Source organism: Spinacia oleracea, chromosome 5 (assembly GCF_020520425.1).
Source record: "Spinacia oleracea cultivar Varoflay chromosome 5, BTI_SOV_V1, whole genome shotgun sequence".
In the NCBI taxonomy this organism is placed as follows: Eukaryota; Viridiplantae; Streptophyta; class Magnoliopsida; order Caryophyllales; family Amaranthaceae; genus Spinacia; species Spinacia oleracea.
In genome coordinates, this window is record NC_079491.1 from 12,913,301 (window position 1) to 12,929,652 (window position 16,352).

Below are 16,352 nucleotides of genomic sequence, written 5' to 3' on the forward strand. Positions count from 1 at the left end.
CAAACTCGAAAATTTGTAAGTTCTTATGCGCATAACCGGAGTTTCAGTAGGATTTTGAATTGTTTTCTGTAATTTATCTAACAATACTACAAAAGGTTGACTGTAAAAATGTGGAACTCTATCAATTTTCTCTAGAAATAATAAGAATTAGTTCAACAAAATTCAAATAATACGATCTTTTAATTACATCATCCACTTGTATAGTTCTAACATAACATCGTCGTGCTTTAGAGTAGTCATTTTAGAAACGAAGCCTATAGCGAGAATCAAAAGCAGAAAAATCATTATATTGACCAAAATGTTCTTTCAATCTCTATCTTGATCAAGTATAGTGAAGAAAGTAGGTGTTGGGTATTTTATAGGAGCAATTGTTTAAGCAAAATCATCAAAAGTGCTGAAATTGTTAGAATTAAGAACTACATGTTACATATATATATACACAGGCCATCAAATTTTGGGTTTCTTTATCATGTTTACCAGTAATCTCCACAAGAGCAGCTCCCATCTTTGAAATGGTGAAACCTTGTATTATCTCTAACAATTATTTCCCTCCCTTCTATGGCCGATATGAACTTCAATGCTCGATGACAATCCCCGCACACTCTCAGATTCTTAAAAACCCGAATAGGCAATCCTCTTGGCACCTTAATCAACCCATAAGCAACTGCCAATTTCTCACCATGCCATAACAGTAGTTTCTGTTTCTGCTCAGCACCAATATCATGCAGTGCGAATTCAAAATCAGGCACATACCCTGCTAACTTCATCTTCCCCTCTAGTTCATCAAGCTTTTCATGAATCACAGGCAATTCTGGGTGTACTCTATCACTCGACCTAAATTCATGAACTATATTCTTTATCTCAATCCAACTGTAACCTGGCATTTTCACTACATTATTACTCTTCATGGATTTCCAAACCCTAGAAACATTGTCCCATCTCTTTTTAGCAGCATAAACATTAGCTAGTTGGACATATGCTCCTGCATTTGTTGGATCAACCTGAAGCAAATTGTTTGCAGCAAACTCAGCCAACTCTATGTTCTTGTGGATTCTAGAAGCTCCCAAAAGACTCCCAAATATTGCAGCATTTGGTTTGAAGGGCATTTGTGTAATTAAGTCGGTAGCTTCTTTAAGCTTACCAGCACGGCCTAGGAGGTCAACCATGCATATGTAGTGCTCTAGTTTAGGTCTAACCCCGTAAACTTTATGCATTGAATCGAAATATTGCATCCCGAGATCTACTAGTCCAACATGATTGCAAGCTGATAAAACTGCAACAAAAGTGATCCAATCTGGCTTTATTTTTTCACTTGCCATCTTTTTGAACAGAGCAAGGGATCTCTGACTTAAACCATGAGTAGCATACCCTGAAATCATGGCGTTCCAAGTAACCATATCTTTCATAGGCATCTCTGTAAACAACTTCCACGCGTCCTCTAAAACTCCACATTTGCTATACATACTCAACAATGACGTCCGAACTGTAGTATCCCTGTAAAATGGAGACTTGTATACAAATTGATGAATTTGCTTCCCCAAGATTAAAGCTGATAAATTGCTACAACCCAACAAAACACTGGTCATGGTTAATGGGTTTGGTTCAACCCTGGATTCCACCATCATCTTGAAGAGATTGACAGCATCTTCTGGTCGAGAATTTGCAACATATCCAGAAATCATAGCATTACATGTAATTGAACTCTTCATATCCATTTCTTCATACATTCTCTCAGCCAGTTCAACCATACCAATTTTCATATACCCAGTTATCAATGCAGTCCGAGCTACCACACTCTTAAACGGATCAATCCTAAACAGCCTCATAGCTGAATCCAGATCCCCACACTCTGCATACCCCGATATCATCACATTCCACGACACACTATTCCTCTCCGGCATTGCTGTAAACAGCCTCTCAGTTTCCTCCATCAACCCATTTTCAGCAAAACCCGAAACCATGGTATTCCAAGAAGCAATATCCTTAACAGGCATTTTCTCAAAAAACAATCTAGCACCATCAACATCCGAATTACGCAAATAACAAGACAACATTGTATTAAATGAGAAAATATCTGGTTCAGGAATTTCATCAAACAGTTGGCGGGCTTCTGCTAGCATACCGGGTTTTCTACAATACCCAGCTAACAATGAATTCCATGTAATTGTATTCTTAACAGGCATATTATAGAACACTCTAAGAGCTGATTCTATATCAGCTGATCTAATATATCTTGTAATCATTCTATTAGAAGAAATAATATCAAAGTATTGACCATTATTAGAAGAAAGATTGGAATTTGATATTTTAGGCTTTATGTAATTGGGAGGAACCAAATTCGAGGAATTTAATGAATGAGGATGAACTTTACTGGGAAATTGATCTGGGTTTTTATTAACATCTGGGTTTTTAGTTGTGAAAGTTGAAAAGAAAGAGATAGGTTCTCTAATGTGAGAGAAAATCACATAGTAGTAAGAAAGGAAAGAATGTGGTTTAAGTGAGATATTGTGCACAAGATGATTCATTTGTAACTTAGGGTTTTTGAATCAGGGGAATTTTGTAGAAATAAAGACCCAGAAATTTCTTAGATTCTTCTTCGACGAGCTGTTTTTCTGGCATTGATGTTTTAACGACAAAACAGAAATTGATGTTGGCGGGAAAACCACCTGTTTGTATGGGAGCTCGTACAAGCTACTCCGTTGTTTGTTTGACTGTTTGATCAAATATTTTTGGTTTAATTAGTTGATTTTTAATGTAACTTGCTATTGTAAATAATGTTTTCGACTTTTAAAAACCCATTTGATAAGCGGTAATAAATAATGGTAATTGGAAAGGACTTGTAGCGTAAATTTGTAAAGTCATGTACGGAGTACAAATGCTCATGGTAATGCTTGTCCACTTCAAGTGTCTCATTTTCTTCATAAACCTCCATTATCATCCATTACCAACGGGAAGTGATATTGTATGGGAGTGAAAATTTAGGAAGAAAATTACACGTTTGGGATGAGATTGCATTATCATGGACATTATGGTGTTATTTTCTTTCTTTAATTACACTTAAATTCATTCTCATCACACCATTTATAACTACTCCCTCCGTATTTATTTAAGAGATACACTTGGCTGGGCACGGGTATTAAGAAGAAGAAATGAATGAAATAAAGTAATAAAACAAGTAGGGTTGGGTGGATATTTTAATAATTAAACAAGTGGGGACCATGTCATTTTGGGGGTGGAAGGTGGGGTAAGTTTGTGAAAGTATTTGTTTAATAGGATGGTGGGTCATAGGGTAAATTAGATGTATTACTCTCTCCGTCTCGGATTAGTTGTTACACTTACCTTTGCACAAAGTTTTAGGTGAGAAGTGGTTGTTTGGTTATCGATGATTATTTTATTGAAAAAGTAGATGTGATAGGAGTTAGTGAAAGTATTTTTTTAATTGAATGAGAGAAGGTGTGGGGACAAAAAAAAGTTAGTGGGAATAGAGAGACAATATAATAATTGTGGGGTCATTCCTAATTTAGAAGTGTAACAACTAATCTGGGACGGGCGAAAAAGGAAAGTGTAACAACTAATCTGGAACGGAGGGAGTATTTAATTAGATGGTGGGGTTGATAAGTTACTAAAAATGGCAAGTGTATCTCTTAAATAAATGCAGGCGGAAAAGGCAAGTGTATTCCTTAAATAAATACAGAGGGAGTAGTACCTAACGGGGCGTTAAGATTTTTTGTGCAAATTTTCGCCGGTTAAGCGTTTAGGGATTTTTGTGCAGAATCTACAACTTCAAAGATTTTTAATTGAAACATTATAAACTAAAAAGTAGTCATACCCATATTAATCAGGTTAATTTTAAAAACTGATAAAAAAAAACAGTAAGTTTTCAGCTTTATGAGTCCTACGTAGTACTTATATTTATCACGTTAAAATTCTACTAATTATGAGTTAAAGACTACTTTTCAAGAATATAATTGGAAACCATATTCTATACTAATTACAAGTTAAAATTCATTGGCTCGCAGCGATTCAAATTTACAAACTTTTTTATAAGGCGGTGTTGCACAAAAGACCACTTTGGTATCATATAAGTTAAGCAATGGAACCAATTAGTTAAGCACTGAAACCAATAAGTTAAGCAAATGATTTAATTAGTTAAGCAATTGAATCAATTAATTAAGTAATGTAACCAATTAGTTAAGAAATTGAACCAATTAGTTAAGCAACTAAAGTGGTCTTTCTGGTAAGGCGGTCTTGCACAAAAATTGCCGATTCAAATTAAATGCAGAATCCCAATCTCTAACACGCACACCCCATAGGCCTAGACAATAGAAAGGCACATACAATTAAAGAGTAATAATATAGACTTATGATATTCCTTTAAATGATCAAGTGATATGGCTTATATCATTCGGAAAAAAAACAATATATTCAACAGAATATATATGTGATTGAAGCAAGTAGATCGACAATAGGGGCAGGATTGGTTCATGATCAACAATACTTTCATAAGGTTGTCTTATATAAAAGCAATCAACTTCTTTTTCTTTCTTTCTTCTTCTTCTTCTTCTTCTTCTTTATATTGCTCATCATCAGATTCTTGACTTGTTTGAGGATCCACATTAGTTATAATAATATCTATCAACAAAACATGCATATGAAGATGGGGTACAATTGCAATTACGTTATTACCCTGTGAAACTGGAAGCAGCTTCTAAAATAATCTGACATATCTCGAGCGATCAACTCTTTTGATTTAGGGCTAAACATAATCGGCGAACAACAACACATAATTACTTGTTTTGCTAAGGTATAAAAATCACCGTCAACAAGGGCGGAAAGTTGGAAAAAGATGGGATCAGAAAGATGTATACGTGCATTGGTTTGTTCATTAATATAATTCATAAGAAACATACCTTGTCCAGCCATGGCCGCATTCGTTTTAGGGAACTCGTTGTAAACAAACATCCTCACATCACGCAACTTTGCTTCGCACGTCATAGCTAGTAATTAATGTGTTGTGGCTTAAAACAAATTAAGTATACGTTATAAATTTATAATCGAGTTTGTTATTATATATTATTGTTAATGTTAATGTTAATGTTAATGACAAATTGTATATTGTTATAATCCTGTTGATAATGTTCCCAATACAGGGGAATCCAAAGAGAATCTTAGTCGGTCAACCTTAGTCAATAAAGATGATTGTGGGCCGTGCATCGTGGGCCGATTTTTTGGGAAAAAACATGACACGGCTCGACAAAGCATGCGAAATTTAATAAAATTAGGTTAACCGACGCAGAAGCCCGTGAGCCTAGGCCCTGTTTTGAACTTTTCAGCCTTGCCCGACATGAAGTCGAGTGAGTCTGGCTTGGAACCGGCCCCATCTCCCTGGATGATCTATCATATATAATAGGAAAATTTGCCAATTACTACCTAGGTCTTTGGTGACTTTGTAAATTACTATCTAGCTTGTTAAAATTTGTCAATTACTACCTACGTCTTTAGACTTTAGTTATTGTTGTAAATTACTATCTTAGTCAAAATTCTGGCCAATTAGTCACTAATCATCTCCTAATCAACCAGTTAATTATATTTTAATTAATTAATAAATTTAAAATAAAATAAAAGAATTTCAAAACTAATTAAGTTAAAAATACAAAATACCAAAAAAACAAAAAAACAAAAAAAAAACATGAGGCGGTGGTTTATAATTATTTAGGAAAGTCAAATCTTGTTTGTCAAGTTTTTATCTATTTTTAACTTTCCTAAACCTACCTTGTAATGTTTCTCTTTACGTAAGTATTTGTTTCCTATTAGGTTTAGGTAACTAGTTTTAGCTTGTATAAATACAAGGCAAGGCCAAAGCAAACTTGACAAATCACAAGCAAAACAAATTAGCCTTATTCTTATTCTTATTCTTACTAGCTCTTATATCAAGAATTAAGAGAGAAAAACTCTGTAAGCATGCTGATCTACGAGGATCTGATCAGTGGTGACGAGCTTTTATCCGACTCGTACAACTGCAAGGAACTCTTCAATGGATGTCTATGGGAGGTAGATGGAAAGTGGGTTGTTAAAGAAAACCGTGGTGTTTTCAACATTGGTGCTAATCCTTCAGCTGAAGGTGGAGAAGACGACAACGAAGCTGTTGATGATGGTGAAGCTGTTAAAGTTGTTGACATTGTTGACAACTTTAGACTCCAAGAACAACCTGCTTATGATAAGAAGCAGTTTGTTGCATGGGTTAAGAGATACATCAAGACTCTTGTTACCAAGTTGGAGGCTGATAAGGCTGTTGAGTTTAAGAAGAATGTCGAGGCTGCGACTAAGTTTCTGATGTCGAAGATGAGTGAACTTCAGTTTTTTGTGGGTGAGAGTATGCATGATGATGGTGCTACTGTTATGGCTTATTACAAAGATGGTGCTACTGACCCGTCTTTCTTCTACTTTGCTCATGGTCTTAAGGGTGTCAAGTGTTAAAAGGGGGAACTAAAGTGTGTTTCTGGAAAATTTTAATTGTTTTCTATGCTTTCTACGTTTTATTTCTGCAATATTTTGGTTAGTTCTGGTAGTGGTATGTATCAGATTTCATAAACGAAATACAATTCTAAGCATATATGTATGGAATTTATATTTTTTTAATTTGTCAATGTCTTTAATATTTACTAATAATAGCGCGAAAGAGCCCTAATTAATTGAATTAATTCAAAGTTTGTGAAGAAGATCGTAGTAAGTTTGTTTTGACCAAATTGATACAGATCATGGTTTATATAGATAACAGAGTATTTTTCATATGATTGATACAGAGTACATATTTTCCGATATGTAATCACGTCTTTGTATTAGAGATTGCTGTAGAATTTGAACGAGCTCAGTCGACTCATGTTAATGTTAATCAAAATAGGCTTGACTGAATATTGACTGAATATCTAATTAAATAGTTGACTGAATTTCGCAGGAGTGCAATAGGATCAAGATTAAATTAAATATTGACTGAATATCTAATCTGTGATACAAATTTAAACACTACGGAGTATTTATACAGGTTGTGAAGTAATAAATTTATCTTCCAGTAATCTTCCTCGTCAATGTGAATAGAGATATATCTGGAGTTCTGGGCCATATAGGCCGTATCCAAGGCCTTCAGGGCAGTCTCAACTGTTGCGCTGTGATACACACCTGAACAGAACGCCGGAAAAAGGGTTACTTCTGTTTAGCAGTGGAAACAATGAAGTTTTTAAGACTTCATAGTATGACACAGCTATAAATACAAATAATGGTGTACCGTATAATATGGAGGAATTTAAAAAATCCTTTATAATTAGAGAGCAAAATCGAATAGCATTATAGCAGCCATTGGCCATAGCACCCAGAAGCTGGTTTTTCAGCAACAGTAAATTGGTCTCTGCAATTCCACATTGTTCCTCTGACCAAAACTTGACAGTAACAGCTGACAAGATTGACAGAAGGATGCACTCTAATCTGCAAAAACAACAAAGCCCCTGAATAGTTGCAAACTTGCAAATAGATGTTCAGAAACCGGATAAAGTTTTCTCTGAAACTCTGACCTCCATATCATATAAAATCAAAATCCTACACATACATATGACAGAGCTAGTATCTTAGATCCTTATTTTAACTCCCAAACAAATACTTGAGCCCTACTGACTACTGACACCTTTTTAAATCCCGCCATGGTTGAATAAGAATTTCAACTCTCATGTATTCATGAGCAGAAACGATAAAAGCACAAAGGTTAGCTACAATTTGGCTGTCCTTAGATGCCTAACTGTTTCGGCAATATAGAAGTGGTTAAAGTTCTTTACTGGTAAGAAGATTACTTATTGACAATCCCTAGAATATGAGTTAGCTGCATGCCTGCATCGTTGACAAGCTACAGTAGAACACTCTATAAACTACAAACAAACTCCAGCCTATACTTTAATTCTAGGAACATATATGTATTCATGCATAAGCAACAAGACCCAAGTATCATCTCACAAAGGGTAGCATCTCCCCTAACATATGTGAAACGTCATAGCACAAAACACTGCAATATAGGCTGATAAACATGTCAGAAGCAGAAATGCTATGCAGCAACATAGTGCTGTTGCTGATTCATGCACTTGATCAATTCCAGAAGTATGTTAAGCAAGGAGCCGGGAAATCCTCACCCATTCCTCATATGAATGGCTTTTTTTTTTTCCTGATGCCAAGCCAGGAAATGCATTAAACAGAAAACAAAACGAGTTTTACATCACAAGTCAGGGAGGTTTATCCTCTTGAATCAGCTCCAACACAGTCACATCTGGACACAAAATAACATATGAATGGCTTTCTATAAGCTTTATTTCATCTTTTTTATGGAAGTACATTCTTTAAATGAAATAGAGCGACAATTTCATATAGCTTGAATCCAAGAAATTCAGTTATATCTCCAAACGGTAGGAGTAGCAAGTTAGCAACTCATTGGACTAAAGTCAATGGTATACACATATGTATTGAAAATTTCAGCCTCTAGGTGCTAGAGAAAACCAAGACAATGGCAATGGGCAGAAAAGATGCTTTAATGCATCACTATGTCATAAAAAATGAGCAAAGTGTTGTAAGCATCAAATTTAGATGCTAGATTAACTTAAGAAAGAGCCCCCCTGACAAAGATGGTTTTCTTGGTTGCAATTTCAGGGTATTGTTGAAGACAATTGAAAATCTCCACATTTTTCTCCATCTAGAAATGGGTTATCGCAAAATTATGGTGGAATAACAACCAAAAAATTGAGAGTATTGTCGCTAATGATCAGAAGTAAGACAGTTCTCTCTGTCAATTCAAAGTGAATGCATACTCCAAATGGATTGTGATACAAAGAAACAGAGAAGTTGGGTGTGGGGTAAGCAAGATAAAAGATCAGACAGAGAGGTTATGAAGAAGGTTAATACTTCCAAGTTCCTTGACTCCAATGATGAACTGGCCTTACGTTAAAAGTTGATTATTGTACTTAAAGTATGCTTGAGACATTACGAAATAGATTGAAGTAGGGAGTTAATGAAGGACAGAACACCAGAGACCTAAGCCTTTTTCTCCTTTTCAACATAATGGATTCATAACCCTATAATACTACGTATGTATCTTCAGTAAACTAAATATATCCTATGAGAGACACTTTGTCTAATATCTAACAGTGGTTAGTTCAAAAAAGGTCTTCCAAACTTGACTATAGTTTTAAAAGGTAAACTCAGAAACAGAAAACTATGTTGCCTGCTTTAGAAAAATATTGCATGAATTAACACATTGACGTGTCCTGCCTATAACCAGGTTGTGTTATGGGTATTGCTTCAAAAGCCCTTTCCCAAAGTTGGACTTTCTCATTAAGCTTTTATCGAATAAAGATTTGGCTTACTTTTTATAACATATGACAGGTAAAAAATTCTCACATGTAGTAGCAGAATTGACAAATAGCAACAGAAGCTGTTAGTCTGTTATAGTAAAACCAAGGAACTAAAGCTATGCCTTGTAAATTGGTGAATCCGGTAATGAATCTGTGCCTACTTCCTAGACCCTTGGTTAAAATTGGAATCATAACTTATCAGCAAGAAAATAAAACTTGGTTGGCCGTCCCACTAGGGTCATAGAAAAACTAAGGCACAAAACTATGCCTAGTGAATCCAATAATGAAATCTGTGCCTACTTATAGACCATTTGTTGAAATTGGAAATGATAACTTATCAGCAAGAAAGTACTCCGTAAAACTCAACTGTGCCATTCCGGAACGATCACCGAGTTGTAACAGGCTGTTCCAAACAACTCCAGTATAGAACGCTAAGATAAGAATCACATCATAAATGCTACATTATCCTTTACGTATGATGACTCACTGTATTAGACCTTTCCTTTTCTGTTACAACCATCTATTTGTTGAAATTGGCTCTTCCCATGTCAAGGGAATTCAGCAAAAAATGAAGAAAAGAAAAATATTTACACACCAAAAACAAGATACACTCAGTTTTGGCTCACTTTATATTCCTTGGGGAGGGTGTGGGGGAAATTCATAATTTTTCTAATTTGTTTCCACTAATGGATTTTAAGAAAATTACTAATGTATACGAATTACTGTAATTACTTATTTAATTAATGAAACATATTTCTTCCTTCATCCTAAAGTGAATTTCATACTTTCTAGTTTATTTTTTGGAAGTCGGTGATGTGAATATTAGATATACAGAATCTTGGCACAAAATAAGAACACTTTCTAAGCAAAAGAGGCAAGACAGGATACACAGGTTATTGTGGGAAAAGAATTGGAAATACCTCCCTTATTTGCCGATGAAATGTTGCTGGCCTTGCTGGTGTGCGATATTTCATGCAAATCATACAGCATATGTCAAGAATCTCAAATTCCCAATACTGCAGAGCTTATGCATAATGAATTATCAGCTAACTCGGCAACTTCATTTCCTTCGACAGCCAACCCAACATGCTACTGATGCTTGCAGCTTCATGATATGAGCAGGGCCCTGACAAAAATTCATGCACAAGCCCATTGACACAAATCCAACTACAGCCCCGGTGCTTTTTCACCCCCTGTTCATTCATTAACCGCCTTAGGCCTGAAACCTCACCCCACTCATGATCATGAGCAAACGCATTAGATAGCATGACATAGCCAGCAGAATTTCGTGGGTCTACTTCAATTAGTCTTCTAGATATGTCTTGAGTAAGCTGTCCCCTAAAATGGCGCAGGCAACCTCCAAGTAAAGCACCCCAAACAAAATTATTAGGCTCAAAGGGCATGGATTTTGCTACGTCAAGAGCTTCTTCAATACAGCCAACTCGAGCCAGGAGGTCAATATAACAAGCATAGTGTTCTAATTGAGGTGAAACAGAAAATTTTATTTTCATATCTTGAAAAATTTGGCGCCCTACTTCTAACAACCCTGAGTGACTACATGCACATAGAATACCAAGAAATGTTCCTCCATTTGGACGGAACCCACTGTTCAACATTTCATTGAAAAGTGTTAATGCTTCACGTCCTTGACCGTTTACAGCCAGACCCATAATCATGACACTATATGATATAACATCCTTTGCAAGCAAAGAGTGAAAAACTTCCTTTGCTCTGCTCAGATCACCACATTTACAATACATGTCAATCATAGCAGTTGCTAAGAATGAGTTCGTGCGTAGAACGTTTTCCCGTCCTCGAGATTTCATGTACTCATGGACCCATATACCAAGATCAATATCACCTACTTGGGAACAAGCTGAGAGAATGCTTACCATTGTAACATGGTTTGGATCAGCATAAGGATTATCAATCATCACCCGGAAAAGACTCAAGGCCTCCAGGACACAACCATTTTGAACATAGGCACCAATGACAGCATTCCATGCTACCACACTTTTTTTACCATTATCACCAATTCTATCAAAAGCTTCCCTGCTTTTATCCACATTCCCCAGTTTTCCATACAAATAAGTAAGCACCATGTTAAGTGAATCACCAGTGGCACTAACAGGGCCACAATCCTTAATACTGTCTGTAAAAGTCTCTATCCAGTTCTCCAGGTCACCAATATCAAGCTTTGCACATGCGGATAGAACACTGACCATAGTTTCATTTTCTGGTGTTATCTTTCCCTTAACCATCAGAAGAAACAGTTGCAAAGCTTTCTCAGAAAACCCAGACTTAGCATAACCATCAATCAAACAAGTCCAGGAAAAGGCCATATTTTTCTCAGGCATTTCATCAAACACCTTATGAGCTGAGATAAAGTCTTTCAGACCCTTTGCATATGCAGCAACAAGGCCATTGCAAATCCCTGAATTTTCCAAAAAACCATATTTCGTGATCTGGGTATGGACTTGGTTTACATAACAGGCATTGCCAGAATGGATGCAAGCTTTGAGGAGGAAAGAGAAGGTAAAATCATTAGGATAAAGTGGTTGCTGTTTTAAGCGTCTAAAGAGAGAAAAGGCAAGGGAGGATTGGCCCTTTTCATCAGCCAAGATTCTGATTATGGCATTGAAAGGGAATATCTTTGGAGCTCGTAATTGATTAAACACACGCAGAGCAATCGGAAATGGGTAACGCCCAATAAGACGAGTTGCTATATGACTGTGTTGGTGGGCACCTAAACAGATGATTCGGGCATGGATTTGAAGAAGGTGACATTGAGAGATATTATGGCCTTGTAGGAGAGTATATAATTCAAAGAAATTAGGTACTGCGGAATTTGAGTACATCAGTATTAATCAATTCTTTACCCAAACCAAATGCCACGGCACAATTAACTCGTTGCTGTTGACACAAATTATGCTGTCGTAAACCTGTAGAGATATATAAAGGCCACTTGAGGTCTAAGAAAAATAAATGAAGTTTGGCTACAGATTGAGTTCGGCATAAGGTGTCATAATGGCTTGTAATATGGACAAACGGAATTCAGACTGTGCAAGTAAGCTCTTGTAACAATTAGCAGATACTCGGTAATATACGACACGAATTAAGGTATACAATAGCATGATTCTTAGATAAAAATCCAATGAATGTATTAAATCAACTCACTATCATTGTGAATTTGTAATCAGCAAATATGCATTTCAATTGAAGTACAGAGATCAATGTCATTAATCCAGATTATCCGCGAAGATTTTATGAGAAAAAATCACAATCCAAACACCCCAATCTTCCAAAAGAAAACACAAACCCTCGATTGTGAAATCCCAATATCCCAATCAACCACAAACTACCATCCAATCTTCGATTCATATTCCTAGCAAGAGAATTATCAATAAATGGTAATTGCAATAGTGTTCTATGCTATGATAAACTCCATAAATGCAATCAAACTATATAAATAATTCAGCAAAATTCCGCAAGAAACAAAAGACACCATAAATAACCTATTCCAATGCAACAAGGAAAAGAATAAGCAGAAATTTATCAAATTGAAAACCCAATTTACACTTCAAATTCATAAGAACTGTAAACATTGAAAATCTGAAAGAGGGACAAACCTGAAGCAGGGAACAAGGGGCTTTGATTGGAGACGATGAATGAGAGAGTGGCTACATCCAGAAATAGAGGCGGGAGATGTAACTTTTGTTCAACCCCTTCCTTTTTCATACACCAGTTTTTTTTTTTGTATTTTTATTTTAACCCAAAAAAACACAGTTTACCTTTAAAAAAAAGTTTTGCATGTACAAGGTGTACAATAAATTTATTGTACACCAACATAACTTTTGCCTATTTTCCTCTAATTTTTACCTAGTTTTCTTCGACTTTTATATTATTAAAAAAAAAATTGATAAATAAACATTTTAAAGGGCTAAATGATACTCCGTAAATTATATCCATTTTTATTGATTTTGAAGAAATATTCTTTATTAAAATAAAAAAAATTATCAGTAAAGAATAGATAACTTTTACGTATATAAATGTAACTTTTAAGCATTTTTCGTTAACTTTAACTTCGGTGTACAATATTTATCGTACACCCTATGTAAATAAGAATTTGTGCATTTTAAAAGCATATCACTCAAATAAGAATAAAACTTTTAACATGTTATGTTATGTTCGACTTATTTTGAATTATTTTAGACAAAATAAGTTCAGATAATATAAGTTCAGCAAAAATAAGTTTTTTTTCAGATATTTTCACACACAAATAAATATATTTCAAACAAAATAAGTATTTTTGAGATAAAATAAGTTCAATTAAGTTCAGATAATATAAGTTCAGTAAAAATAAGTCTAAAAGAACGGAGCCTAAAAATAACATTTTTTTAAAATACTACCTCTGTATTTTAAATTTTTAATATGAGTTACAGTTTTATCGACACTGGGTTTTTAGAAAGGTGAATTATTATTCACTGTAAGAAATCGATAGAGATTATTTATTGTGGGAAAAAAGATAATGTGAGTAAGTGTGAGATCATAGGAGGGAGAGAAAGATTAATTCAATTGGGAGTGGAAATCGTGACATACCAAAAATAGAAAGTATGACTCATATTTCCTCCGATTTTTAATACTTGTAACGTTTGTCAATTTCACGCATGCTTATGCACAACTTTAATCATTAATATCTTTAATTCTCTTTATGCAAAAGTTATAAAAAGTTAATATTTTGAAAATACAAATTGAGACGAATCTAACAAGATCCTACATGATTACTCCCTCCGTCCCTGAATACTTGACATGTTTTCCTTATCGGGTCGTCCCTTAATACTTGACCTGTTTCTAAAAATGGAAATATTCTAACAATATTATATTATTTCTCACTCCACCCCTATTAACCCACCTACCCCCTACTCCATACAAAAAATAATTAAAAATTCAACCCCTACTCTCCCCCAACCCCACCTCTTAACCCACATCCCACTAACTACATTAAAATAATACCCCACTATCAACTATTACCTATTAAATTAAATAAGTCAATTCAAGTCCCTTAAACTCTGTGCCGGTCAAACCGGGTCGAGTATTCCGGGACGGAGGGAGTATGTTTTATCTTATATATAAATCATCAACAATAGTCAAAATAGAATACGTGAATAGTGTAAAATACACAAACGTTGCAAGTATTAAAATACAATCGCTTTTAAATGTAACTAATGTTCGAATACGGAGGAAGCAATAAAAAGCACATTTGTCCATGGGGGTTTTTATTCGACGTCCTATTTCGCTAAAAAACGTCCTCATTTTAATGGTAAAAGTACGTTACTAACCTTATGAAAATTAACCCCCTCCCTCTCCTTCCCCTCTCACCTCACCCTTCACCTTCACCCTCCCTCTCATGCCGTCAACCACCATGCACGTCCACCATCACCGCACACACCGCACAACACAAATCAAACACCAGAAAATTACAGTCGAGGAGGAGGAGGAGGAGTAGGGGAGTTGTCGGCCCACCAGAAAATTCAGGGCAGGGAGGAGGAGGAGATTCTAGCAACCCCCCGTCAAAGCTTAGCGCCGGCGAAGGAAGACAACAGACGAGGAGGAGGAGAAGAGGAAAGGCGCGGAAGGACTAGGAGATGCCGCCGAAGAGGACCACGATGCCACCTCCGGCTTCGAAGGCGCGTGCAGCTCAACGTCATAACTTATTTTTTTAACTCGACGATAAGAACAAGTATGTGTTTTGAACTTATTTATATCATTTGATAACATTAAATAAACAAATATATGCTTAAAAATTAAAATTAAAAATATTTCATAAAGGCATTATATATAAAAATTATAAAGGCATTGTATATAAAATTAGAAATTAAATTCACATTATTTTTTAATCGACATTAATAAATAAACAAAAAATTATAACAATTTTATTTGTTTTAATTATCTTAAAATTCTGAAATTAGGAACAAAATAAAAAAAATTCAATTTTTTTTTGAACCGCCCAGAGATGGCGGCTCGAACCATGTACGGACGCTCGATCAGGCGGTGTTTGTATGAACTATCATCTTGGCAATTTTAAAGTTGCTTTTTTTAGACTTTTTAACCCAAAACAACAATTACTAATCATAAATTTTGAACTATTTTTTCCGTTTGGTACCAGGTACTTGGTCCCAGATTCGGTCCCACTAGGTACCCGGTCCTGGAACTGGCAGTAGTGGATACCCACCGGGTAACAGGTCCTAGAAATCTAGATCCGGAACAGGAACCGATTATGACCGTTTCCTAAAATTTGGAACCGAAATCGGTCCCGCCAATATTGGCTCCATGTCTAGACCCACCTGGCCCTTTGCGGTTCCGGGTTCGGGATCGAGTAACCAGTGTTTCTGCTCATCCCTTATAGCTACCAATAATAATGTCTAATCAGAAAACTAGTAGACGATAAAGACAACACGTATTCATTTTCAGATTCAATAACTACAGGAAACTATTAGGTTGGTTTCGTGTCGATTTTGTGTTTTTTCTATGTAACTTCGTGTTTGTGTCGTGTTTATTTCAATTTGTTCATCTAATCATGGTCAGTATTAAAGACTGCTAATTAACTCTATGTCTAATATATTGATTATACTCCATAATCTATGCTACTTAGTTAAGCATACAATATTTTTTTTTCACATAATAAACCCACACGGGCCACATACACTTATCTCGAACTAGTAGATGAAAAAATGATATCATGGGAATGACGACGTATATGTAAAACAGAAAAAAAAAGGGAAAAACAAAACATAGTTTTCAGAAGATCTTGAATTCCTGAATTGGCTTATCCTTTGACACTCATATTGCGATATTTATTTTGAGTGCTGCCATTCTTTTACGCCAAGCAACAGAACAAATTATATAAAGGTACATGTACATCTCAATTATATTCATGCGAAACAGCGCAAATTACAACAACATCAAAAA

The 16,352-nt window shown here is 35.4% G+C and overlaps 3 protein-coding genes across 3 annotated transcripts; 1 reads left to right on the plus strand and 2 right to left on the minus strand.

Moving 5' to 3' along the window:
• Nucleotides 1–50: 50 nt before the first annotated feature.
• On the minus strand, nt 51–3,744 carry LOC110795651 (pentatricopeptide repeat-containing protein At4g16835, mitochondrial). The gene has a single exon (XM_022000676.2). The coding sequence runs from the start codon at nt 2,523–2,525 to the stop codon at nt 474–476; it is 2,052 nt and encodes a 683-aa protein (XP_021856368.2). The 5' UTR covers nt 2,526–3,744; the 3' UTR covers nt 51–473.
• Nucleotides 3,745–5,862: 2,118 nt separating this feature from the next.
• LOC110795654 (translationally-controlled tumor protein homolog) lies at nt 5,863–6,719 on the plus strand. The gene has a single exon (XM_022000678.2). The coding sequence runs from the start codon at nt 5,962–5,964 to the stop codon at nt 6,475–6,477; it is 516 nt and encodes a 171-aa protein (XP_021856370.2). The 5' UTR covers nt 5,863–5,961; the 3' UTR covers nt 6,478–6,719.
• A 249-nt stretch (nt 6,720–6,968) lies between these two features.
• On the minus strand, nt 6,969–13,134 carry LOC110795623 (pentatricopeptide repeat-containing protein At2g29760, chloroplastic). Its single transcript, XM_056828448.1, has 4 exons — nt 13,013–13,134; nt 10,304–12,325; nt 7,283–7,479; nt 6,969–7,176 (listed from the first exon to the last, which is right to left on the minus strand). The coding sequence occupies exon 2, from the start codon at nt 12,239–12,241 to the stop codon at nt 10,430–10,432; it is 1,812 nt and encodes a 603-aa protein (XP_056684426.1). The 5' UTR covers nt 12,242–12,325; nt 13,013–13,134; the 3' UTR covers nt 6,969–7,176; nt 7,283–7,479; nt 10,304–10,429.
• Nucleotides 13,135–16,352: the final 3,218 nt, after the last annotated feature.

Bases quoted from the DNA above. Each gene is read 5' to 3' on its own strand.
- LOC110795651 (XM_022000676.2), bottom strand. From the start codon at position 2,525: ATGAATCATCTTGTGCACAATATCTCACTTAAACCACATTCTTTCCTT.
- LOC110795654 (XM_022000678.2), top strand. From the start codon at position 5,962: ATGCTGATCTACGAGGATCTGATCAGTGGTGACGAGCTTTTATCCGAC.
- LOC110795623 (XM_056828448.1), bottom strand. From the start codon at position 12,241: ATGTACTCAAATTCCGCAGTACCTAATTTCTTTGAATTATATACTCTC.